Raw genomic sequence first — 27,890 nt, forward strand, 5'->3', positions numbered from 1 at the left:
CATCATAACGCAACGCTACAATTTTGTTGAAGACCCTGAGTCAAAATGATATTTGTACCTCTCTTTTAGGAGGATGAATTACGTAAATCGAATCTTTAAATGATGGTGCCCATCATTCTGATTAACTTTGCTGAAGGAATTTTACCTAGAAAATCACGCTTTTATGGTGTTATTAATTAAGAGCGTGAAATTAGGCTTTTGAATCACTGAGTTCCATTTACAAAAGTTCAGTTAAATTTCTGATACGCATTGAAAAACATAACGCTGCTTACTATGAAAGTGTGCTCGAAATCGGTCTAAATAGTATATTTCAAACTGACAATCGGGACGGTTGGCAACGCTGCAGCCATGCATACAAACTAGATTTCCTCAAGTCGCATCTTCACACGCATCGCTTAGTATGTTTCTGAATCCAGTGATTTTGGTAGTTAATGATGAGCACACACACACACACATTCAGCAGTACCAGCCTGTTGATACCAGACCGAGAGAGGGAGAGAGAACCACCAAATCTGTGAATGGATGGCAACGGGTGCCGCCCCCGTTGTTGGAAGCTGATTTTTTAATTGATTGTTATTATACCCGAATTTCTCGAATGCAGAGGTAACAGAGGGGTTTTATTATTTTTTTCAATTGTATGTTTCGATGTATGTATGGAGATTACGCAACGCTAGGCCTCCAGCAAGTGACTTTTCCGACTTTAATGATTGAACTTGGGCAATTGGACTTCCGGGGTCGCGATAATTGGTTATCTAGTGATACGTGTTATCAAAGCTTTCGTGACTTTTTGGTAGGGGAATGTGAAAGTTGTAGGAAGTGATGGGAGGTAGTTCGATCACTCCACCTAGTCCACACTTCGCCTGATAAGATAGTGGGAGTTTGATGTGGTGAGAGGTCAGACCGTTTCATTGGAAAAATACTAGTTTATCAGTAGCCAACATCATATTGCGGAATACACGAAATTAAAAAATCAATAGCAATTTTTGGTTTACGGAATACGGTACAAGAGCTACGCAGCCCTCATTAGAATCTACTCACTATCATAGTTCTCTCAACTGTTTTTGATGTAGATGATTGTAATAACACATTGCTGGTTTTCTTTCAATTGTGGTTGGGCTGGTGGAAGGAAAATGGGTGCTGTGAATCAGGACAGCAGAATCTGATTTTAAACAGTTCTAGTGCTTCTGGTTCGTAGAGCCTACGATCAAGATACCGTTAGTTAATCGATCCGGAACCAGGTTAAAGCACACTTCGCTGTGTGCCGTATTCATACTTTCATTGGATCAGATCTACATTGAATCAGGAATTGACGGTCATAGTGTTGTTCGATTTCGATATCTAGTATTGAAATTGGGTGCCTTCTAATCAACATACCTTGTTTCGAGGTTTGTCTAATTTCCCACACCATCGATAGTCGTTGTGTTTGTTTTTGCCTCTGATTTAGCTCTATTCAAAGAAAGCAATAAATTTAAAAGCCTGGAGAAAACGCGTTCGCACAGACACAAACTCGACGATCCACATAACGGTGCTGCGCACCGGTTTGCGGAAATACGCATACGAAATTGGGTACAAATGCTGGACAAATTAATTATTCGACGCATTTTCTACCAAATTAGAAATATGGATCATTATCAACGACTGGTCTCAAGCGCCATCGGTGCGTCGAAAAAATTTCTCGAAAACTATTTACGATCGGCTCGGACGAAAGGGAATTTAAAATTTATATGATCTCGTAAAACTGGCTTCCAAATAACTTTATGAAGTCGGAATTTTTGAATGGATTTGAATTATTCGTAACGGAACGAAAAATCAGCGTTCATTTTTACGTAACACTCGGATTTTACTGACATGACGCGGTCCAAACCGTCCAGTGCGGATCTTTCGGAACACACGCGATATGATGTTTGGCAAGCATTTTTCCTGTCGTCGGCCGTCGTATTTCCATCACCAGTGTCATGATCCATACAAGATTGGCCCCGACAACGATGGCAAGCAGTTTTTTTTCATGACAGTCTGCTCTAAAGGGTCTCAAATAAACAACGACATCAACAGTAAAAGAAGAAAGAAGAAGAAGAAGAAAAAAACAACAACAAAACAACAGCCGCCAGTCGGCGAGAGCTTAGGAGGCACTTACCAATTTCAGGCGATTCGTTACAGCCCCATAACTCAAACAATAAAACAAGCGGAATGTGTTCGTTTGTGTGTTGTTGACATCGCGATGGAACTTTCAATTGAAAACAAAAGTAAGCAGACTTTGTTTGCAAAGATATCATAGACACTTTATTACTAAATTGTATTGTTTTATTGTATTTAAGAGATTTATCCGCGTTTATATCAATAAATTTATTGCATTCGAAAAACTAAAAATACAAACACCACATTTTTTCTCACGATACCGGATCCTTTTAATTATAATCGTTTGAAATTTTAATCCAATATGTTGTTGCAAAATTCGTAGTGAATTCAATCTGTTCGCAATTCAATTCAAATGGTGATGTTACATCTGGCTAGCTTGATCCAGTTTCGATTCCCAGTATTTCTCATATAGAAAGACTATATTACTAAGAATGTCTATTTTTGATCCGTGCCCCAGAAGGCCAAGTGACATTTACCATTCGTATCAGTTCGGCGAGATCGCACAATGTCTATGTGTGATTGTGAGTAACAAATAATCACACACAATTTTCTTCGACATTCTACTTCCGGCATTACCAGCTGTGAAGTACAAAAACTTCAATGTCAAGGGTATTTTTTCGATAAATGAGCTAAGAACTGCTAAGCTGAAAAAGCGGTTAAACTGGTTAGTAAATTCTACTAATTTGCAGATCTTGTTAGTTGATCGGCAAACAAACGCACCTTACCAATACCGATTCTCGATTTTCGGTTCCGGAAGACCCTGTAATAGTGGTCCAAAAACTCCCAAATGGATTTGGAATATTATGGATCCAGATACTGTCGAACCGATTTTCGTAAATGAAGGGTCTTATATTCTTATACGTTGCTCTTAAATCTTATATGCTTTCGACTTTTGTGTCCGAAATTACAGGGTCAAAGGTAATATAAAATTTAGTATCATTTTTGCCTTTCTCATATAGAAAGGTTATACGATCACTGTGAAAACAGACTTTTGAACCGAGGCTCGGAGGGCCGAGTGTCATATACCATTCGACTCAGTTCGTCGAGTACGGAAAATGTATGTGCGTATGTGAGTGTATGTATGTAACATTTTTTTGCACTCACTTTTCTCGGAGATGGATGAACCGATTTTCATGAACTTAGATTTAAATGAAAGGTCTTGTAACCCCACCAGTGGCGTACCGAGGAAATTTGGCGCCCGGGGCAAAATAAGAGATTCGCCGCCCCCATCGTTGGTTAATGAGCAAAAAAAAACAAAACTGAACTTTATCTCCGGAAAGCTGACTTGGGCGAGCAAAAAAAAGGTCCCAAGGATTACGTTGCCACCCCCTAAAATTGTTGCGCCTGAGGCGAATGCTTCCTGGGCACCGCTCACCCCCCCCCCCCCCCCTGGTACGCCACTGAACCCCACACAAAGTTTCTGAATTTTATTCGAATCCGACTTCCGGTTCCGGGATTACAGGGTGATATGTGCAAAAAAATGAAAATAAGTGCACTTACTTTTCTCAGAAAGGGCTTAGCCGATTCTCACAAACTTAGATGCAAATGAAAGGCACAAATGTCTTATACAAAGTTCCTGAATTTTATCTTGATTCGACTTCTGGTTCCGGAGTTACAGGGTGATTAGTGAAAACATTCTTCATTCAAATTACCTTTTCACTTTTCTCAGAGATGGCGTGGCCGATTTCAACAAACTTAGATTCAAATGAAAGGTATCAAAGTCCCATACAAAACTTTCAAATTTATGGTGAAGTGTGTTGAAACTAAACACGTAACAAAACTTCATTTTTAACGTTTCGCTTGCAGCTCATCAGTGCGTCAGCAGTTTATGTTGAGTTTCTAACGTCATCTAACGGTTCAACATAAACCGCTGAGCACTTAACTTGCCTAGAAACTTTTCCAATCGGTAGCCATTATCAATAGACGGCCAAACATTAATTTGGCTTTCCTTGTTCTTGGGTTTTTGATGAACGACCGAAGATTGTAGCCATAGACTCAAAATCCCAATCACTTATCTCGAACCAACTTCGATTATACCATTTCCCAGATTTCGATTTCGGAAGTACCTCTTTTCGTTTCTCAGAGATGGCATAACCGACCTGAGTACTGTTTCACTCTATAGTTTATATTAGTTTTGTTTTTTAAGAATCAAAGAAAATTATTTTGAAGAATACTAACTAACGTTTTGCAAAAATTCCGACTTCCGGAATTAGAGGATGAAGATAGTTTGAAACGTAACAATATTTCCAAACTTTGATCAACACGATCAATATTTTAATTATGCTATTTTGTTTAGAAAGTTTCTTGTTTCTACTTTTTAGTAGTCAAAGAGAATCATTTTGAAGAATCTAGCAGTAATACATGTAAGAATAAGAGTAATGAGAGGAAGACATTATTACACCACTAGGTGGATATACCACAAGTGATTTATTCCATAAAATCTATCGAATAGCATTATAGATTTTTACGTCTCTTATATAGAAGGACTATTCAATCACTGTGAAAAATCGAGTCCCTGAGGTCATATACCATGTGATTTAGCTCGACGAACTGAGCAAATATCGGTGCGTGCATGTGGGTGTGACAAATATTGTCACTCAACTTTATCGGAGATGGCTGAAACGATTTTCACAAACTTAGATTCAAATGAAAGGATTTTTTTGGTTCAAAGCAAAGTTTCAGAATTTCATTTGGATACGACTTCCAGTTCCGGAATTACATGGTAATCTGGTTGATTGCAGGAATATTTTAGTAAATGTATCTCGTCTAGCAGATGATGATAGACTATGACTAATTGAACTCATATATGATTTTCATATAATCAAATTTAATTCAATCAACTGATATTCCCATTAAAAATTTACTAAATTTTATCGAAGTCACACTTCCGTTTTTTTTAATTACAAGATAAAATTTTTAACCATCATAAAATATTGTTAAAAATCTTCTAGACTTAAAACTGTTTTAATTCATAGCTCATGGTAGTTTATGTCGAAACGAACTGTTTTGGCTTATACTGGAGCCGTCAATTATTTTAAACCACCATTTAAATCGACGATGCAGAAAACTTGAACATTCTTTTGAATTAGGCTCCAAACTATAGGAATTTATAGTTCTTACCAGATGGTTGAATAAACCGAATTTTGTTATGTCGTTATCCACTTTTCGATTCTGAAAGTACTGAAAATAGTTAAAATCTAAAATGGGAGCTGACTTCATATTCTCATATATGATTGAATCAATTTACACTAATATACACTGAAGTCTTTTTTTATGCGAATTTACGTACCGCATAAAAAAAAACCGCATAAAAAAAACCGCATAACTCTGAAAATTCGCATAAAAAAAACCGCATAACTCTGAAAATTCGCATAAAAAAAACCGCATAACTCTGAAACTTCGCATAAAAAAAGACCGCAGAAGGGCAAACCGCATAACTCTGAAAATTCGCATAAAAAAAACCGCATAACTCTGAAACTTCGCATAAAAAAAACCGCATAACTCTGAAAATTCGCATAAAAAAAGTCGCGTAAAAAAAAACCGCATAAAAAAAGGCCGCATAAAAAAAGACCTCAGTGTAAATTCAAATGTAGCATATCAATGAAGTAGTTTCATGCAAAAATGATCTTCAAAAATGCTTTCTAAACATTTTTAATTTGAAGTATTTTGATGAATCCAGCTATAATATATAGAAGATTATGAATAATATGGGAAAAGCATCATTATACTACTAGGCTGTTTTAAACATTTTTGTTTTCAACACATTTTTTCGAATTAAATGTCAACATTATTCGAATCCCCGGAGACCCTTAGTGTTGTATACTCTTGAACTTGATGACTTATTTAAGCATATAACTATAATTGGATCATGGAACAAGATCGAAGATCAAATGTCTTATACCGCTGACAGACATTTAATTTCCGTACAATGATTTCTGTACAACGCTGTACGCGTACAACGATGAAGTCCAGACATGTTTTGCGCACAGAATGAATGTACAGTGAAACGAAACAACTCAAAGCTTAGCTTGATTTCCCAGCTCCGATGATCGATAATATAGAAAGCTAAAATTTTTGCAGTTTGGAGTGTATTCCTAGTTATCAATTTATGACATATATAATCAATGCACCTCTGAATTATTAAACTAGTTTTGTGTGTGTGTGTGAGTGTTCATCGTATGGCGGCTTCACTCATATCAAATTTTATGGTTTTAAGGTACATCTATGACACGTTCGTTCTGGGATACAGGATTTTCTCCTTCACTGTTTAAATGTAATTCAAAATTTGATGAAAGAAAATTTGATGTTCATAATTTTGATGTTCTATCGTAACATTCACTGACATCAAATAAAAATAGAAAATGGAGAACTAATTTTCGGAACGCTAGCACTATTTTTTATGCAGCGAAGCTGATTTCTACCAAAAAGAACATGAATCACCAAATTTTGTTTGTAAATCATGCCGACTTTTGCAAAATCCGCATAAATGTCAAGGTGTTCAGTCATAATTCCTTTTTTACTCGGATATTCACGATAAAAATAAGAGCGAATAAACTTTTAGCATCGAGCCTCAAAATAGTAAATAAATCTAAGATATTCTTAGTATGTAACCAACCAAAACGGCATGGCACACACATATTCCAGAAAAATGCTATCAACGTAACAGTTATACGAATATACGAAATTTTCATAAAAAGAATTACGTTTATCATAAAGCTGATTTTAAAACCTTCTTGAATTTGATATTATTCCGAAATAGATTTGACATAGGTTTGATGCTTCATTTTGCTTCATAAATCGGATAAAAAATGGTGTACTAAGTTGGAATATAATCTCAGAATTATTTTATTACATGTCTGTCAGCGGCATTACGGTTTCGGAAATAATTTCATCACAACGAAATGTATTATTACCGGAAATCCGGAAATTCCCACACCATATAAATTTTGGGTTTTTCTACGATTGTTGAAAACAGCACGATTTTAAAATGATGCTTCATATTGCGGATTTATAGAATACGCGTACGTAGCAAGCCATACTATTGAAATTCACCACGAATTAGCCGCTGCTATAAACATTTCAAGTTCATGTTCAAGGTTAGCTTTTCATCGAATAAACGGAAGTTTCCTGGCCGTTCACGAAACCTACCACGAGGAAAGCACTGTTTGCTGAATGCGCCTGGGGTGTATGTAACTGTGTAGCCGGGTGTTTCTCAACGCTACTTTCATCGCTCAATTTCTTTACATTTTCAACCGCCGAAGAAAGCTTTCTTTTGAAGATGTTGATACTTCTTGTGGCAATCCACTATGTGGTATAGGGTAACGTGTTATTGACTGACCACCTTTAGAAAATATTGATATATTTGTTCATGCAATAGTAAATTTTCTTCAAGAATGGGGGTATTTAATTGCATTACGATTGAGGAACATAATTTTCCAAGATTTTGGTCGAAGCGATGAAAATCATTGATAAAAACACTTTTTTCAAAACGAGTTTTTTTTCGTTGCCTTACAAAATACTTCACAATAAATCATAATCCATAGCCCGTTGTCGATTTCGGAGTTACAGTGTGAAATGTACAACAAAATTAAAAAAGTGCGGCCACTCGACTAATTTTCACAAGCTTACGCTCAAATGTAAAGTCTTACAATCCCATAGAATCGTACCGATTTTGATCCGCATACGACTCCCAGTTCATTAGTTATGAAAGTATGAGTTTCATTGTCAAATGTATGTTTTTATACATTACACGAAAAACTCGTGCCATATACTTTCAACTAGCCGTATAATACTTCAATTGGACATGTCTGGTTAGTTGATGACCGAATACAGTGATTTTGGGTATACCGATTATCGCATCCGGTTCCGGAAGTAAAGAAAAAAGAGATCGTGTGATCCAAACCGGAAATCACTAAAATTTTTTCGAAGCAGCTAGACCGATTTTAACAAACTTAGATTCAAATGGCTTCCGATTCGATAATTCAGGGTGAAATGTGTATGAATTTGAAACTATGTATTATATATTCTTCTGAATTTTACTTAAAATTGTTTCCATTTATAGGTTATGCTAATTGTTGACCAAACGAATCGATTTCAGCTATAGCGGTTCCCGATTCCTGGTTCCTGAATATACAGAAACAGTGCTCAAAAACTCAAAAACGAGACTCTCTTCATTTTTTCAGAGACGTAAATTTTCACAAACTTAGACTCACAGAAGTTATTTTATGGTCTGTATGTGAATTTTGTTCGGATCAGACTTCCGGTTCCGTAACAACAGGATGAAGTGTGTTTAAAATTTTAAACCGTCATTTAGAACGAAAATTCAAAAAAAAAAAACAAGAATTCCACCGAACTGGACTCAAAACAGTTTATAAATTAAAAAGGTTATGCTAAAAACTAATAATATTGAAAAAATATGCTAGTTTATATCCAAAAACTCTTTTTTTTTGTACTCTATAAAGTTTCAAAGTTGTTTTTACAAAATTTCTCAGTAATGTCAGCATTTCAGAAACATTCGGCATCAATAGAATTTTTTTGATTTCGGAAATCTCGAAATTTCTAGTCCCAAGGTAGCTTAAGAAAAAATTCGAGATAACATCAGATCTCCATGTTGCATGGATTTTCATCTACCAAAACAAAACTTTTTTACTAAGTTTTGCGAATTTTCAAAGATATGCGTTTTTTAAGGCATATTTTATTCGGTTCGTTGAGACGGCTTGAGTGTATATAATAAATTTCGTACCACGGCGTAGTTTCCTAAAACAAAGGGTTTTCATGATTTTAAAGTACAGAGAATAATATTGTTAAAATACGTCTCTGCATTTCTCTGCTCGTATAATTGTCAAAAGCAATTGATGAAATCAAATATTCTAACTCGTTACCTTTTTAAAAAATAGCTGACGTCTATTCTTGATGCGAGACGTGGAGCTCACTCTCCAGAGTAGCTTTTTTTCATGAATTTCGTCGCAATTCACAATAACTTGCAGTCCGATGTATGCTTCCACCATCTGTCCGTAAGTTACGCGTCACAATATCAACGCTGTCCATGAAACCAATAGGCTGAACGAACTCTTGGAAGACCGTGTCAATCCTTACTGTCCACATAACTTCTTCCGAATGAATGTTATCTGAATGAGGAAAGCAGAAATTGAGATTAGATTTATGCACGTTCTCATGATAATATTTTGCATGACATAAATTCCATTGCTGTTTTTTGTTCGAGAGATTCAGTTGCCAGTAAGAGAGTGCAAGAATGGTAATAAAAAAAGAGAAAATTTGGAAAATTTTATAGAATTTCTATTGGTGTTGATATCAAGAGAAGAATTTGAATATCCATCACTAGAGTATTTCGCCTATTGGGAATTGACAAAACGAAAAGCTGGAAGGAAAATTTTCAAAAAAAAAAGATGCTCAGAAACAGAACTCGAACCTGCAACTTTTCCTAGCCGGAGAAATGTCAATTAAACTACTCATGAAATACCATGCAGAAATCATGCATAATGTAGCGACATCTAACAGTCAAACCTGAAAACTTTAACCAGTGCCCCTGGTATTTGTTGATAAGCTTTTCGTTTACTTCTTTGACTGTACATGACAACTTGTCAGGAAATAAATCTGCCCTTTGTGTAATTTGACTTTCCTTATTTTGTACTAATGATAATATGCATATTTACTAAACTCCACACTGGGTTTGAAAAATGTTCACTTATGAAGCAATACTTTTACTCTATTACTGTCCGTCATTGTTTTCATCGCTGAAAGAGATAATCTTCAACATCCGTCAACGTTGACGTTCAGTTTGACCGGATATTGCGGTAAATTTTCTATTTTCATATTTTTTCAACAACCAGCCAACATAAACTGAGCTCGGTAGCAGTACAAATGTAATGGTCCAATGGTACCCCCATGTTATGTTGGTGATTTAATTTCTCATCAAACAGAGGATGCAGAGCATAATTAGGCACGAAATGTTTGGGGCTTACTTTAAAGCGTAAGTTGCAATTGACCAGCAAAAAAAAAACTCGGACGCATTTGTCAAATCGACTGGGCAATTCCAACTTAGTAAAGGTAAAGAGCAAGTAATTTAAAAGGCGCCATTTAAAAGCCGGGGTCCGACAACACTTTCCTCTGAGAGCAACGTACAAAAAAAACACAACACATCCATGAAAAAAGCGAAAGCTTAGAATTGTTTTGGAAAGGGCAATGGAATGGAAAGGAGCAATTAAAGGGGATCGTTGTGCGTTGCGTTTTTTTGTTTTGTTTTCCTAAGTAGCAGCAGTCTGGCAGCCACTGGTAACATTCAACGAGCCGCCACATTTGCAGTCTGATGTGAACTTTTGGGTGGTGCCCTGCGAACAGAATTCAGCTGCGCCAGTCTAAGCAACAATGGCACGGTGTAAGTTTTTCCGTTTTGCAGTCGATCGTATGATGTTGGCACACTACTCACGGGGGGCACTTTCTTTCGCTCAGTCACAATCAAGGGCTAACATCAAATCCGCACGGTAATACGCTCTCGGTTGCACGAGCAAGAATTATGCATTATCGTGGGAAACCACTGGGGATTATTGACATGAATGAATTATCACTCGAGAGATCGGGAGGAATGGACCGAAATTGCTCGCGAAGAGCAGAGTTGGGAAAATATTTTTTTCGCATGAATATCTTACTTTTGGATCCTGATATTAGTACCAATCGAATGGTAACAGAATAGAAATTGCGATCAATACTTACTGAAAGCCTTAAATCACGTGGAGTTTGTTTAAGTTGATCTATTTCAATTATGAAGCTTTAATACATATAATTACAAACAGCTCTTGTTATGATGTTTCCGGAGTAGCAACACTCGATATGTTGTTAAGTAGTGTGTTGAACTGTTACATTTTCGGTTAAAAACAGTATCTGCTTAAATTCAAGCCATCAATTTCCAGAAAGCTACAATTATCAATCCGCAGCAAGTAATGGCACCAATAACTTTGGCTTTTGCCGCTCAAACCAGCGTACCGGTTGTAATGAAGTAGAAGATCTGACCACTGTCAGATTTAGATTGTTGCTATAGATGAGTGAGAAATGTACGAAGAGCGTAAAACTGGCACATAGTAATTATTTTCATTATTGGTTGCAGAACAAATTGCCGTACGTACAAAATTATGCTACCGAGTAACCCGGTTATCCATTGGGCTCCCAACCGTTTGCTTAGTTGGTATAGGCTTTCGGGAGCAATGAGCGCTTCCAGTAATTGGTTAATTGTATAATTGATCAAAAACCGACTCGCTACCGGAGCCGAAGTGAGAGAATTAGACCTAGAATCCTTATTATGGATGATAATGTGCCGGGAAAAAATGAGCAACTATAGCGAAAGTTTTCAGTTTAAAGAGAAATCAGAAATCACCTCCCAGAAAACTTAAGACAGTAAACTGAATTCGATTTATTGCATTTATTATGAGAGGAGATTTGGGACACTAGATGCCCAATTGAGATGTTTCTAGTTTTATAGGACACTTCTTCGAACGAATGATTAGTAGAGAAGCAAATAGGTGAAGAGAAGTAAATTGGAAACAAATTTAGGCTACACCACTTGGAAAGAGCAAATGGAAATGTCAATTAGTATAACCTTAAACCAATATTTTACGATTACAAACAAGTGACTGTAAAGTATTTTTTGTTTTGTATTGTTAACTTATATTGCCAGTTAAGTAGAAATATTTCTGCTCAGTTGATCAAGTAAAGTAGCATTGTCATTTAAAAAATGTATCAAAAATTGAATGGAATATATGTCACCAGAAATACTGCCCTATCAGTAGGGTAATATCACTCTCAATCATCTCAGATCCACCATTTATCTCATATATGAAAGATTTCAAGTTAGATGAAGTGAGATGTTCCACTTCTGTTTACTGCATTGACTTAAATACTAAGACGAGCACAGCAGAAATGTTCCACATTTTACTTGCTGTGATATTGTTTCCTGAGACTCAAGCAAATATCCTGGTTCTAATTGCAACGCAATCCTGTAACTGTAGGTCGAATAAACAGAAAAATGCGCACTTTTTTTTCTCAAAAACTTACCAATCCATTTTGAGGTGCAAATAAAAGGCCTTGAAATTCTTTGAAGTCCCCGAAACGATCCAGATCCAGATTATCCAGATCTTCCATATAGTTGGCAGATATTGATAGTTAGTGAATATATAAACCTACTTTGGGACTACTAGTCTTCGGTTTCCACTTCCGAAGGCAACGATAATAGTGAAGAAAAGTTCCAAAAACGGAGCTCACATCGATTTCTCAGTAACGATCAGACTGATTTTAACAATTCATGATTCAAATTAAAACTCTCATTGCCTTAGAAGATACTGTGCAATTTTATCCAGATTCAACTTCCGGTTCCGTAATTATAGAGCGAAGAGTGTGAAACTTTTCAAACCGTAATACAAAATGATGATGCAGTCTCAGTTCGCTTTTACATCTCATCCAAGTCAGTCGATAAAACAAAACCCCTTACGTTCGGGACAGAAGAAACCAAGTACAGTATTGTGTAGTGAACAATAGAACGACCTCGAAATGAGTGAACCAAACGAAGTGCGTGTGCATGATCTTCCCTCAAGCGTCACCGATTCATATATTCGCAAAACTATGTCCCAATACGGAGAGATTCTCTCTATCGAAAAAGAAAAGTGGAAGAATTTTTCCCCGGTATTCTAAATGGCGTACGTTCATTACGCATACACTTGAAGAAGGCTATACCTTCTTATGTGATTTTCGGTCAAGATACAAGAATTCCGTGCAAATCACTTGTTACCTATGACAATCAGATGACCATATGTCAATATTGCCAAAAAGCTGTTCACTACGGTAAGTTATGTTATAAACTGGACAAGGAGACAACTACACCAAAGGACAACGGTGCTTCCTTTACACCAACCCCAAGCAACCCCAGTAACTGTGACAGCCGCCAACAACAATGAAGCATCCCCTTCAACGAATCCATCCAACGTATCCCCTATAGAACAAAGTACACCAGCTGCAGTTAACAACTTACCCTCCAACCAACCAGCAATTGCAACCAATGTACAACAAGGTGCATCTACAGGAACTAGCAACGAAAAGAAAACGGAAATCGACAACAATACCATCGATGCGGCAATGGTTGACGAGACTGCTTTGACTGGCTGGCAAAGAGTGGTCATTATCGAGCTACATGGAGACATTTGCTAAGACTTGTTTACGACAAAACCTGGACACCCATTAATACGCATAACTCTGGAAATGTTTCATCAACGCTTTAAACATATCGCATACTGATGAACGTATGTTTGTTCATTGTGTAAAATCAATTTCTGGTGATACTACAAACTTTTAGATTGAAGATGGCGTCAAAAGAAGAGTAAATGCGAAAACGCAATTTTGTGCGGTGGAAATGAATATCAGTATCTGTCAGTAAGAAATTCTGCAAACTTGAAAAAGCAAGGTTTCCTGAATGCGTTGTCCATAACGTCTGAAATTAGGCCAGAAAGACTGGGAGTGGAACAAAAATGGACCTCAGGAACCACCAGGAAGATGCGAAGGTGAAGCCAATATTGCAGAAGGGACTAGGAACGTGTAGTAGCCAGAAAATAAAAATGTCTCGAACTTTCGTGCTTACTTTTTTGGGCTCGCAAGTGGTATCACGAATATTTGACGACATTTTCCTGCGTGACAATGTGCGATGAAACTTTTGTGCTGGGAGACTTTAAGCGGCTTTTCGGAATATCTTTTAATACTCAGATTTGCAATGACTGAGCGGAAACATATATTGGAGAAGCCAAATGAATGAAAAACTAACAGAAAAGATGATTTATTGGAAAAATATACGCTCAGAGACAGGACTCGAAACTGCGTTCTTATGCATTCCGTGCATAAGCGCTACCATTTCGCCACTCTGAATCTTGTTTTAGTCACTCTAAAACGCCAGTCAGACACAGTAGAATGTACATCGAACATGTGTCTGACTGGCGTTTTAGAGTGACTAAAACAAGATTCAGAGTGGCGAAATGGTAGCGCGTATGCACGGAATGCATAAGAACGCAGGTTCGAGTCCTGTCTCTGCTCGCTTTTAATACTGCCATGCAACGGAACGACGTAGAGAAGCATTTCAGGGCGAAGAAAAAGGTAAAAATTCGCAGAAAATATTTGGTATGGCAGGTAATATGTAGCTGTGATTGATCAAGCCAAAGCTTCATCAATACCAGATCGCTAAACAAGGATATATACCGATTGTCACCATTCCTACGCAGATGCTTTCTTTGCTATTCTGGTCTGATTTGGCATCTTGTCACTATGTCAAAGATGTTTTGGGAATAAAGCGAATGGAGTCCACCTATAAAGCGATGTTGGGCTCTCGTGAAGACAGAACTCTTTCAATATAAAACACAAGCTACAACTATAGAAAAATGTAAAAAATATTTCAGAGAAGTCGGCACAGATCCTAATTTGCTGAAGAAAACTTAAAAGTTCCTGGTATCTTCATGAAGCCTATTTAAGTAACTGTAATTAGTTTGAAGATGACTAAAAATGCATAGTTAAATGAATAAAAAATGCATCTTGGATTGAACTAGCAGCAAATTTAATTTATTCTAAAATTAAACTGTCCGGATTTTGTTGCGAACAAGCCTTAGAAATAGCAAAAAACCCATCAGGACTAGGCTGATAGGTAGGGTAAAAGATTGATTTTTTCTAGGACCCGACTAACATGGTGATAAGTTTCATCAAGCGTCTTCGTTGTGTTCTTATAGAAATTTTATCCATTATTTCAATACATGAGAACGCCAAAAAGAAACACTTTGTTTTGTACATTGTTTTGAAATTTGATTCATATATTTCGGTTTCTGATCATTTACATTTATGCAGTTATTCTGAAATATTAGGAAAATATGACAAGTTTTTATATTTTAAAAGGTGGCAAGGTATTTTGTATTCGTTTACGCGAATTTCTATTGGGGCTTAAGACTCTTTTCAGAGCGCTTCCATGGGTTGGAGGAAATTTTCAGCATGGAGGTTCAGGATCAAGAGAACGCGTGGAGGATACGATTTTGCAAGTTTCTTTTTCGCTATTTTTTCGATCTATTACTTACATTTTCATTTGCAGTCTAGTTTTGCTCAATTCTTTAACCGAAACATTTTTTTAGTTGTAGTTTTTTCGTTGCAATCCCTTCCGGAAGCTAAAGCAAAGTCGGCATTACAATCCTTCTGTGGAATTTGGTCTTTCTGTTTCAACAGACTTCGCAGCCGATTCAGTACTACGATTCTACTGGCACTAAAAATCTTTCCAGGTCGGGGCTCGAACATATGACAACTGGCTTGTAAGATCAGCGCCCTATGCATTGAACCGCCAACCCGGGCCAGAAGCTGCTGGTGTAAAAGAATCTTATACTGATCTCAGACATGCGTTCTTACTTACCATTAGTTACTTAGTTGCCACCAAAAACTTGTAAACTACACACCAATGTGGAACGACCTTCTGTTTCAACAGACTTCGAAACAGACTCGTGAACTGCATGGTTCACGCTACGGTCACTAAAAATACTTCCTGGCCCGGGGCACAAACATACGACTATTGGCTGATGGAAACAATGTATTACACTCTGAATCACTAACCTTAATTGTATAGGTGACCTGGTTCATTCATAAGAACTTAGCATGTCAAATGACTGAATTTTAACAGAAATACTTCAATCCCATGACAATATTCCATACCTACTTTCTGGTATGTGTGATACTTTGTGATGTAATGATTCTCTGCTCAAGACACGCCCGGTTCGTTTACTTTCTTCACATGTCATGTGCGGGACTGGAATTCGAACTCAAGAAACGAGTCTAGTGTAAAGAACTATAATAAAATACAGTCACATGAAATGAAGACTCGAATATTTACTACCCAATTTGTTTAGACTATCGAGGAAAATTTTTTTTTAACTATAAAGGTTTATCCTCAAAGGACTCGTAGGAGAAAAATATTTATAGACCAACGACAAATTCATGAGCTTGGTGCTGCTAACTTAATTCTCGTATTCATTTATTCTCCCACGACAACCTCAAACCAAGTCATATCGCACACCGATATCATCACTATAGCTAATTCAATTTGCCACGATCAATAACCTGATTATCGCCTGCCTACCTGAAGTTTTGTGCCGCTGCCTTTTTTTGTTCCTGTATCCCGCAATAACTGGCACACGCAATACAATAAAAACTTACCGGCTCTCGGCTTGAACAACCTATCCGAACAAAAAAAAACCGTGTTTTTCTCGACACCTTTTCGTTGAGATCTTCTGATAGTTTGTTTGCCTTGTTGCTCCGTCGCTGTGTGTGTGTCGGTGGAACCGGGCTGTTTGAGTAGCCTAATTTCGATCCACTCCTCCGTTAACTGATGCGTTTTTTTTTGGTTGGCTTACATTGCGCCCAAAGGTTTATAAAAAAATAATTAATACCAATTACATTTCGCCGCGTTTGCTGCCAGGTACTTCATGAATTGCTGAAGACTTGAAGAGGCAATCTGTTGATTGGATAGCTCAGTTCGTTAAATTACAGAAAAGCGCGCGTCCGGTCCTAAAGCGAACCCGGTCGAGTTTTCTCGAGTGATTTAATCGATACACTCGGCGAGGAACGGCTCGATTGGATCGCACTTCTGGGTACTTCTAACTGGCGTTCGGTCGGTGGATTGGTGATTTATCGGCACGGGTGAGAAAAGGAAACAACCGTTCGGACTGTTAGAAGGCAGTAAGAAACTGGATAACTTTAGGATTTCCTCAAGGGGAAACATTGCGTTTGATTCTTTTTATTCACTTCTCTAACTTCAACAAGTTTTCTCCGTCTCGTTTGCAACGAGCGGAGGGTTCTATCTAACAATACAACTTATAGATACTCAACAAGAATAGCAAAACCACCTCGTGTCTGGAGAGGGGCCCACGTGCGGTTCGCGAATTCCGCACGGTCATTTTCGTCCGTTTTATTAGGGCTTTCCCATGTTTTCTAGTTCTTATTTTTCCTCAACAAAAACATATTTTGCGTTAATTTAACATACTTTTCTCAGCTGGCGACTCCTTACGGAAAATATCAGCAGTTAGTTTGGGGAGGGATATTTTAGTACTAGTATTTAAGATTACGCGGAACGGTCACACTATAAGTTAGGGAAGGATAGAAGGGAAAGTTGGTCTGAGGATTGAAATGCGTTAGAAGCTATGTTAGGGTTGGTAGTTATGAAGATGTCAACTTAGAAGGTTTCACAATAGGTTGATAGCCACTTGAAAAAAAAAAACAGAAATTCTGATGAGTCGAGATTTTCCTAGTGGGGTCATAGTTGGGATGGGGAAATGATCATAGAATTGTGAAAATCTTTTTAGGACAGTAATGTGTTTTATAAAAAGAAGAAAAATAAGTTTCATTTGTAAAAGGAATCTAGCATAGACTAATAGGTAAGGATCAAGTAATAGCTAAGTGAAGATAGAAAAATATGTTCAGCAGGTAAAAATAGAAATCATTGCAGAAATAAAAATAAAATTTTAAGCTGATAGCGAACGTCAGATTAAGTCAAAGTGATTGTTAAATGAGGAGGTTTATGGAGAGGAGGGAGGTTAGGTTTATATTCGAAAATATTATGAAATATAGAGGAAACTATCAGCAGAATAGAGCAGTCATCGGTGGGTGAACAATAAACAGGGTGAGATAATTGTGTGTCTAAAATTGGAAACCAAATAGGAGCATAAGTGTTGTTGAAAATAGTATACACTTAGATGATGGTTTGGAAAACGATTGTATGTAGATTAGGACTAGATAGCGTGAAAAAATGGTTGGAAAATGAAGACTGTTACAATGGCTTTCAGCCAAAGGTGAATTCATTAGAAATGCGAAGTTTATCTGCTTTCCATCGGTGGAAAGATCAAAGAACTCTTGGCGAAGAGTATCCAACCGTGAGTGCGGGTGAAAGAGCGGGTCAGTGTTCAATAGGATGAGAACTGGAGTTCATGCTGATTTTCGATTTGTCTGTGTTCCTAATAATTTAAATAAATAAATAAATAAATAGTTTGATCGTCCTCGAACTCGACAGTGAACGGCGTTTCTCATCCGGCAAGTGCAGCTGTGCGAGCTGCGGTCAACGTTTTTCTATGGTTTCTTGGTTTCACGAACAACGGTAGTAGCAGTTGCATTTGCAGTAGTAGTAGTAGTAGTAGTAGTAGTAATCAACAAATAACGAATTCCGGGAACATCGCTGTTTCTTTCAAACATTGGACTATATAGGATTACGCTTGATTCTTGGTGTACGCATTGTAAGCCAAGTTCTGTGCTGCAGCAGCCGATGCGGCAAGATCAGCGGACCGTCTGTCCCAGCCTCCTCCGTGTCCAGAGCCTCCGCTGGACCAGCCACCACCACCGCCGCCCTGCTGTTTACTGGCGACCAGTTTCTTGAGCCCGATGATACCGGCCAGCAGCAGAGCGATTTTCGACACGATCAGAGCCTTACCGGCGAGCAGGTACAGTCCAGCAATCGCAACCGGCACCATGGCGGCCATCTTCATCATGAAGCCCATGATCATCATGCTCATCATTTTCTTCATTTTGCCACGACCTGTGGAAATGAGAAAAATAATTTACGATTAGTGATGGCAAAGGATTTACTTCGCTAGTTAAGTACAATTTGATCTAGTTTTATTTTTACATTATTATTCTTAAATTCGAATTACTCTCGGTATCAGGTTTCGGTATGCGATTTTAATAATGATTTCAATTACTAAGAAATCAATATTATTTCATATCTCTAAAAGCCTTGGTATTACATTCCTGTAGTGGAATTTGACCTTCTGTTTCAACAGACTTCGCAGTCGATTCAGAGTGTACAGAACCAGTGCATGGCTAGTGCTACGATTCTACTGACACTACGAATCCTTCCAGGTCGGGGCTCGAACATACGACAACTGGTTTGTAAGACCAGCGCCCTATGCATTGAACCGCCAACCCGATTTTATATCTCTGGGTGCAATATTATACAGTAACTGAGCATTACAGTATAATCACCTTGAAACGATACTGATTTGTTACCCAGGAACTGCTAAGTTGTTCCAGTAATTAATTTTGAACTGATATGCCCTGAAGAGTCGAACACGGAACGTAAAGATGATTTTAATAAATTTCATTGATTTCTGCCACGCTTCCCAACGCATCTCGTCAATTGCAGCAATGATTGAGATTATTGTACGCCAATGAGCATTATTCTTTGAAGGTATTTCAAAAGGTGGTGAAGTGACAATTGTTCTTATCACCTCGCGAAATAGCAATATGCCACTAAAATTCGAAATGTTACTAAAAATTTGTGGCAGGTAGCTCTTGGATTCTGAAGCTGACATTCCAATCTTTGAACTGGAAATTCACCAGAGGAGAGGACATGTTGCAGTTTCACCTACTTCACGGAAGGACAACAACTCATCAGACTCCTCCATGTCCCAGAGTTTATGATTTAGACACAGAAAGTCAAAAAGTGGCCAGTGAAATTAAAATAATAGACATTATTTCTCAATCTTCCGAATTGATCCGAAAGTGTATCATAAACTGCACAGAAGAGAGCAAAGAAAGTATATTTTATTTTAAAAAATTCGATGACTGTCAACAGTCACCATACATATACGTACTGTCAGTGATCGTGTGTTTGAAGACAGGCCAAAATCTTAAAAAGTTTAAAAATCTCGAATGCAAAGTGAAATTAAGTTTGCAAAAATAGATTTTTTTGTGTCATACATGTGAAAACGAGCAAAAAAAATAAATTTCGAAGATGTTTCGTCAATTTAATTTGAAAGCTAACCCAACCTCATTGCTTCGAGCTCGATATTTCAGTTTACAATTGCTCCATGTAGGACTGTTGTACCAATAGTCATCTCAGTAGTATAGTCACCGTGTAATTTTGCCTTTTACTCGACTTTTATTCAACGAATAGTGATTAAATTAGATACAGTATCATTGCTTCGCCTCTAAAAAGCAATACCGCAGAAAAAATAGTTTGAAAATTGTGCATTGTTGCTATTACAATGATGCGAACAGTCGAAGCGAATGCATCTATTTTCATCTTACCGTTAAAGTAAATCTTTCGAACAGAGACAGCAGATCTTATTCTAACTAATAGTTTACGCATATGAGATGACAGCTGGAGTTAAGATGAATGAGTGCGCCGTTACCTTTCAAAACTTTCGAGGAAAGTGACTGAAGCATGAATGATCGTTTTTTGTTACCAAATGATCACATGTTTTCGAATGTAAATAATAATTGCTTGAGAGAAATGTATGATAAACTAGCTAATTCTCTCAACACGCAAGCAGAATTTGGAAATAATCATCGATTCTTAATTCTATGCTCGACACTAACGTGGCGCAGCACTCACAAAAGAGTAGGCTGAATCGGCTGTTAAAGGTTTACTGTTAAAGGTCAACGCCACAACGATAGCACGCGGTGGACAGCGCACCTACGTCGTTGCACACGAAGAAAACTTGTACACAATTTCAATTGAACATGATAGCGTGTTTTTGATGATCTACATACAGGCATCCAAGTAGAGATCTCAATGTGTGTAAGAAATTTAACGGTTATTAAGCAAAGTGATCACTAGGTATCAATTCGTCTCTTGAGGCGCCTCGAGCAGCCAGGGCTTGTATTGTGAATCCTCAAACGAACGAAGCAACAAAAAATATCTGCTGTGAACACTTTGCTTGGCATAGCTGAATGAGAGACCTATATTAGAGAGAAACTGGATGCGTGAGAGTATATGCTACTGAGCAGACCAATTCCCCTTGCCAAGTAAACTGCCTGTGCTCTCAGTCTCAGTTAACACATGAACTAAGCAATCCATGACAATGTAATGAAATGAAGGGTTCGCTCTCGTTAGTATTGTACGAGAAAGAAGACCTTGCCTCACGGTGTGCTACAAGACGCGAAGCAACGTCATATAGGCAATGTTTACGGTTTATTTTTAAAAAGTAGGTTTACAGAAATCATTTTTAACATAATGTTCGCATTCCAAGACCAAATTTGATCACATTTCGAACATACTTTAAACATTTTATAGCAGAAGTTTTGCATTTGAGCCCATTTTCAAAACGATCAATTTGTTTCTTGGCAGTTTACACTATGTATATATCCTAGAAACACTAAAAGCAATGTTCTTTAAATTAATATTCATCGGAACTAAAAGTTATGAAACTAGTTTCCTCATAGGCATCCACAATATGAGAACCATTCATCAAATGCTAACCTCATGAAGCATAGGTCTCAGCAAGCGGGCATATTCATGAACTAATGAACGAACGAAGCAGCTCTCCTGGCTTGGGTTGCGCTGTGAATTCTACCTGACATACGAATGTGTGTGAATAGCACAGATGGTGAAACCCTTTCGTTCATATTCGTTGCTTCAATTTGCAAGCCCTGCGAGCAGCCCGGCAATCGCTTATGTGCTTCTGCATTAGAGCTTGTGTACAATGAAAATTCATGCGAGCAAAATTGTACGCAACGGTGATTATTATCGAGTTTCCACTTGTATGCTTTACACAGGTTTTTTAAAAAAGTTTGTATGAACTTGGATGTCTGTTCTCTGTGCTATTGCTGAACACAGAATTTTGAAAATGAAGAATCGCCGTCAAACAGATTACTTGTTAATTTTATTATCTCAGAGAAATGCGCTCAAAACATGTTCAATTTTATGTTGATGTAAGATCATACGCAACGGTTCGAAAAACCCGGGTCTAGGGATGTCGAGTTGTCGATAACTGAATCGAATAATCGGGTTATAACCCAGGGAATTTATTGAAATTTAATCGATTAGTTTGAAACAAATATTAATTTATTAAACTAATCTTATAATTAAAACATTCAAATATTGATAGTCGAATAATTATTCGAGTAATCGAGTGAAAACTCTGATAATAGATTGAAATTCAATCGTTTGGTTAGAAAATAATATTCGATTATTAAACAATCATCATTTCTTAAACTTTATGCGATGATCTATACTTGTTTTTCTTGTAATTTGAGAAAAAAAAAAGAAAGCAAACTTATCATTTGTTTTTAGGCCCATTTGAAATGTATTGCCATATTGAGCCATATTGAAATGTTTACGTCGATATGGTGGAATATTCAAAGAAATTATCAGCTGAAACACAAAACAATGTGCCGGGATTCTTGTTACTGCAACAATGGTTGACAAAGTTCGATGTTGACGTCTGACAACGTTAAAGTATGCCCGGAATCTTCGAAGACGAACATTCGGAGACATTACTCCACGAATAATGATACAACAGTTTGCCACTACAATAAAAGTTACTCTCCAAGCCATTCACGAACAATTGCATAAATTGGGTTACTACGAGTCAATTCAACAACTGGAAGTTGTCCCCGGTGAACGACCAAAATGGTTAAAGCCGGGGTAAAATAAATTATATAACTGTAACTGAAACGAACGTATACCCAGCCAGCCATTATTCAAACAGTTCTACTGTCAAATTTGAAATTAGTAAACGCTGTCGTTCTATTTTCCCCCCTTTATTTGAAACGCGAGTAAAACGCGGATGAGGTTGCCAGATTCTTCTTTATAATTTGCAGATTAAATTTGAGAACTGGCATAAAACATTATCATACGGCCTTTTCAATGTCGTAAACTTGTGAAATGCTGCTTTTGGGACAATCAAGTAAGAGTATTTTCATCACATCGTGGAAGGTGATAAAAGAAGAATCCACTATATCAGTAAGATATGGTATCTAACTCAATTGATGCGAATAATCGAACAAGTGAATACAAGCAAAAGTTTTTTTTTTCAAAATGAGTGGCAATACTTAACAAACCTGTTAAATCCCGTTTGGCAACTCTTGTGAATCTACGTCAATTTTCCTGCACATATTTAGATCAAGAAATTGAATGGAAACTTACTTAACAATTTTACATTTTTCAATATACTTTGGCAACAAAATTAAGCGTTTTTTTAAATATACAGTTTATTTCATTGATAAATTAATGCTTTCAAATTTGATTTTGAATCGATCATGAGTTTAAAACAGATTTTCGATTCAACTGCTGTCCATGTCATAAAACAATTGATTTACAGGTCATGTGAATTTCATTTTTTCTCTGTGTATGGGTAAACCGATGCATTTCACGCGATCCATCTGCGTTCGATGGCCAGTCCTAGAGGATCAGAAAGTTCTTCTGGCCTCAGAGTTAAATGAGCTTAAGGTAAAAACCTCTATAAAAAGTTTTCCATCCACCGTTTATCTTTCCAAGATAATGCCCCTTCCTATTAATAGATGTTCTGTGTTCAGGCTAGTATGCAGCTTTACTCGCATGAATTCAAGACCAAATGGTTTAACTAGGGGGTAACCTATTTTTTAATATTTGTAAGTTTATATACCATGGAAGTAACCAATTTTAACCAATCGAGTACGATATTTTTTATGTTACTCAGTCAACAGTAAACGGAATGCGAGAATTTTGGAACCAATATATTCACTTCTGCTCTAAGAAACAATATCGCAAAAGATACCCGAAATGTGCAATACTTTCGTTATAGAAATGCGAAAATTCAATTCAAGTGCGCCAATTTTAGTTCTATCATTAGAGACTAAATGAAGAACATGTTCAATATATGAGCAAAACCGGTGGAGCAGAGATGCTTAAAGATTTGAAATGCTAGACGATTTTTATCTACCAACTGTAGCATTGGAGAGCCTTTCCATCGATTTCTACGCCAAAAGTTATCTGAAATTCAGTTTGAAGTTTGCTCTACTTGCTAACATACCACTACATTTATCAAATTTAAATGTATGATATCAACATGACTCTACCAACATTGTACATTGGAAATACTCAAAAGAAGCGATTAAACACAATTTGAGTAAATCGGTGTTATGCAATTGTTATACTGCAGGTAAGTCTCCGTTTTTTTTTCATTTCGATCGTGTACCCGCTAAAAATACTCGAAAATCTGTTGTGTCTCTTTAATGGTTGAGACGTTGGAATTTCTAACTCAAATAACCTTTGACAACAACTTTCTCTGTAACATATAAGCGTCCCCGGGGTCATAGAGTGTAATCCAAGTTACAGAACAGACCGCTGAAAGATTGTTAGTGAATCTTTAAGCTGTGAACTCTGTCGCGAAAAATGCCACAGGGATTGATCATTTATGTTATTTTCATAACGATTTTCATTGAAAAATACACTATTTGTTTGAGTTTTGAGCTTCCGAACAGAAGTATAATTTTCTGATGGTCTTTCATCATTACTACTGCACGTATGTGTGAAACCAGAGCAATGCATGCCATCACTATAATTCTTATAAAATCATCGTATAAATAGAACTTCGTTCTCAAGCACAGTTATCAGTCAGGTACCCAGAGGGGCCCTGGCCCCTCCCGAAATCAAAAACAGATATATAGATAATTATTTAGAAGGTCTTAAACATGTGTTACTGAAATAACAAGACAGTAAGCGGAATGAATTGTAATACAATATCAGTTCCAGTGGAAAAGTTTAAAGTGTCTGTTAAAAACACCCGTTAAAGGCACACCGAGAATTAGGTTCATAAGCAATCTGCAGTAACATTATTGTTTACTCTTTGGGCCCTTCCCGAAATGAAATCTTGTGTGCGGGTCTGACAGTTATGAACAATGTTGCGTAGAAGAGGAATTATATTATGCAATATCAACACAAGAAACAAGAGTTGGTAAATACTGAACGATCGTAGTCGCCTCTATGAGTCGACTCTGTTTGATATTTGAATGTTAAAATTAATCCGGTACTCAAATGGAATTTAGCTAAGCACTGATTATTATTTTCAAATTCAGCAAGAAATCGGAATCAGTTTTCTTTATCGTATCAATTCATATCAACTGATTAAATTTGAGCATAAAAATCGATTATCATCGTGTATTGCAGAATCCAGTCAACTCCTTTGCGATCGCTGCACTGTTCAAGTGGCGAGCTTTGAACAAAGCAGTGATGATAATTTTCAGATTTTGCTTGAAGATTTGAAAAAATTGATGGTTTTATATACTTTTTCTCATTAATTGAATACTAACATAAAAAAACATGTTAAAATTTGGTAAAAATATGATCATGAATGGTTTCCGTGGTATGTAAATTTGAGCATAAAAATCGATTATCATCGTGTATTGCAGAATCCAGTCAACTCCTTTGCGATCGCTGCACTGTTCAAGTGGCGAGCTTTGAACAAAGCAGTGATGATAATTTTCAGATTTTGCTTGAAGATTTGAAAAAATTGATGGTTTTATATACTTTTTCTCATTAATTGAATACTAACATAAAAAAACATGTTAAAATTTGGTAAAAATATGATCATGAATGGTTTCCGTGGTATGTTTTATGGATATGTATGGAAAAAAATCGTAAGATGAAATATTAAATTCGAAGCAGTGAGGTTAGGTGCTGATTTCATATTTGGGAAATTTTTGAGTTTGTATGGTTGGATTTAGAAATTTATTGATAAATTATGATCGAAAGTTATTTTATTCGTCTATATGTTCATGTTTTATCACCCAAATCTAATCTGTATGAGAACTGATAAAGCAAACACGTGAATAATCATTTACATTTTGTTCGGTTATGCCATTTGCTAAATTTTATCTAAATGCATAGAATATGTCAAAAGAATAACAATCATACTATCTCGTGGTAATCAATTCTACAATAGACTACTTCGTCTAGGTATATTCATTAATTTTTAAGACGAAATCGAACAGATATAATACATAGGAAGGCCAGGATGTATAGGCTTCGGAAATAAATCGATGAAATATATGCAACATGGAATTTGTTTGTTTTTTTCACATTCTAGTCAAGTTTGTTCTAGTAAATATGAAATGTAATTTCAGAAATGTTACAAAACATAAATTTCATGACATTAAACTTTTTGAACTATGAAAAATTTTAAACCGAGTCAGAATCAATAAATGTGTTCAAGCACTCTGTAATGGTTGAGAAAGATTCAACAAGAAGCAAAATAACGCATCAATGTAAGCAAAACATGTTGAAACTATATCTAATTTGACTGTCCCCACACCTGCATTCGAAAATTTGGAAACAATTTGAGAACATCTTACCGGTAAAAAATCAAATACAACACAAATCATAATATTATGATGTGACTTTGAAAGGATCATATTTCATTGAAAGTATGACATAATAACTTTTCAATCATGCTTTTAATTTCATCATGTTCCCGTTCAAGGTATTGAAATCAAACACTTCAAACAGTAATCGCACAAAAAAATCTTGGTATGTTGACATGTTGTCACAAGTAACGCATTATTTTCATCATCGTGTCCGTCACTTTAACTTTGCAGTCAGTTCTACTAGTGCAAATATCACTTTAGTACCAAGATCAAATCAGTTCGATAAGTTCTCTGAATGTTGTCACTTTCATCGTTATAAACAAAACAACACGCACCTTCTTCCAGCCCGCGGCCAAGTTCGTCGCTCGACAGTTTCGGCAAACTGATCTGGATCGTCCGGCTGCTGAACACACCGGCAATCTTCTCCAGCAGGATGTTGGTCAGTGCTTCGTCGCGTGCCTCCAGCCCGCGGGGAAGGCTTTGTTCGAGTTCGTTCTCGGTCAGTGGTTTGGAATCCTGCACACCGGCAGCACGCTCATTCCGAATCACCTTCATGTCACCGATGCTGAGCGATTCGACACGGCTCAACCGGTCGATGAAGGTAATGGCGCGTTTTTTCAAGCACGGCGAAAAACCGGCTTCCGCCTTGGAGCACTCGTCGTACATCCGCGCGATGGCACGTAATCCTTGGGTCTGATAGTCCTCGGAGGCACCCAGCACCACCGCACTTAGCACCACGACGGCACACACGGATCGCAACACGGAATTCATTCTACGTTTGTTTGGTTGAAAACTTTTGTTTCTGTACACTTTACGGATAGAGTCCTTTTATTTATATACACACGAAACCCCACACTCGCTGCTACTCCGTTCTCCTGGAGAAGGATCCTTCTTTTCTCTGCTGGAAGCACACTGGATCACAGTCGCAAGATCACTGATGCTGGGTTCAAAAAACAACGTCATATTTATATGAGGCGAACGTTAGTTTTTCGTTTTCCACCGCGCGGAGGTTCAAAATCTTGCGCCCGCGACACGTCGTTTGCGCGCTTCGCCAGCAAGCCGGTATGAGCGAGAGAGCACGAAAACAGTGGATAGGAAAAAAGCCGCGAAAAGCTGCCATCCGGCGCGTTTTTCGGCTGCTTTCTGCGAGAGCCAACTTTTTCCGCCTTTTTTTCCGCTGGTCCCAGCTGTGATCTCTTTCACGCCGGGTAGTTCGAGTATAATACTTTTTATTTCTCCACTTACTCTCGCCTCGCCTTACACATCAGTTCCCACTACTGACACGAACCGGGGGTCCCAACGTTGCTCGGCTAAGTGATGGGGTGAACTTTTCGCGGGTTTCGCTTTCCTCCGGTTGGATTCGGTTGGTTAGGGTCGGCTAGGCTGGGAAAAACTGCCGCCTTTCCCCTTCCGCATCGGAGCACCACAAACTCAATCACCTGCCACCTGCCTGCAGGTATGCAACGTATGGTAATGGAACGTTCATAGGACGAGTGTACTAGGTTTGAATGGCACTTCACCTTCGGAAGACAATGAGCAAAAGGGAAAAGCGCGTACCGATGAATCACTCGCTCTCGGGTCGTCGTGGACAGGCAGGTGAGAGGCCAATCGGAAGATATGCACGA

At 37.5% G+C, this 27,890-nt stretch overlaps 1 protein-coding gene across 1 annotated transcript; it reads right to left on the reverse strand.

The window, feature by feature from the left end:
• Window positions 1-16,939: 16,939 nt before the first annotated feature.
• On the reverse strand, window positions 16,940-27,185 carry LOC131438158 (uncharacterized). Its single transcript, XM_058607993.1, has 2 exons — window positions 26,601-27,185; window positions 16,940-18,733 (listed from the first exon to the last, which is right to left on the reverse strand). The coding sequence occupies exons 1-2, from the start codon at window positions 27,034-27,036 to the stop codon at window positions 18,408-18,410; spliced, it is 762 nt and encodes a 253-aa protein (XP_058463976.1). The 5' UTR covers window positions 27,037-27,185; the 3' UTR covers window positions 16,940-18,407.
• Between the last annotated feature and the right edge of the window lie 705 nt (window positions 27,186-27,890).

Source organism: Malaya genurostris, chromosome 1, assembly GCF_030247185.1.
Source record: "Malaya genurostris strain Urasoe2022 chromosome 1, Malgen_1.1, whole genome shotgun sequence".
Classification (NCBI taxonomy): domain Eukaryota; kingdom Metazoa; phylum Arthropoda; class Insecta; order Diptera; family Culicidae; genus Malaya; species Malaya genurostris.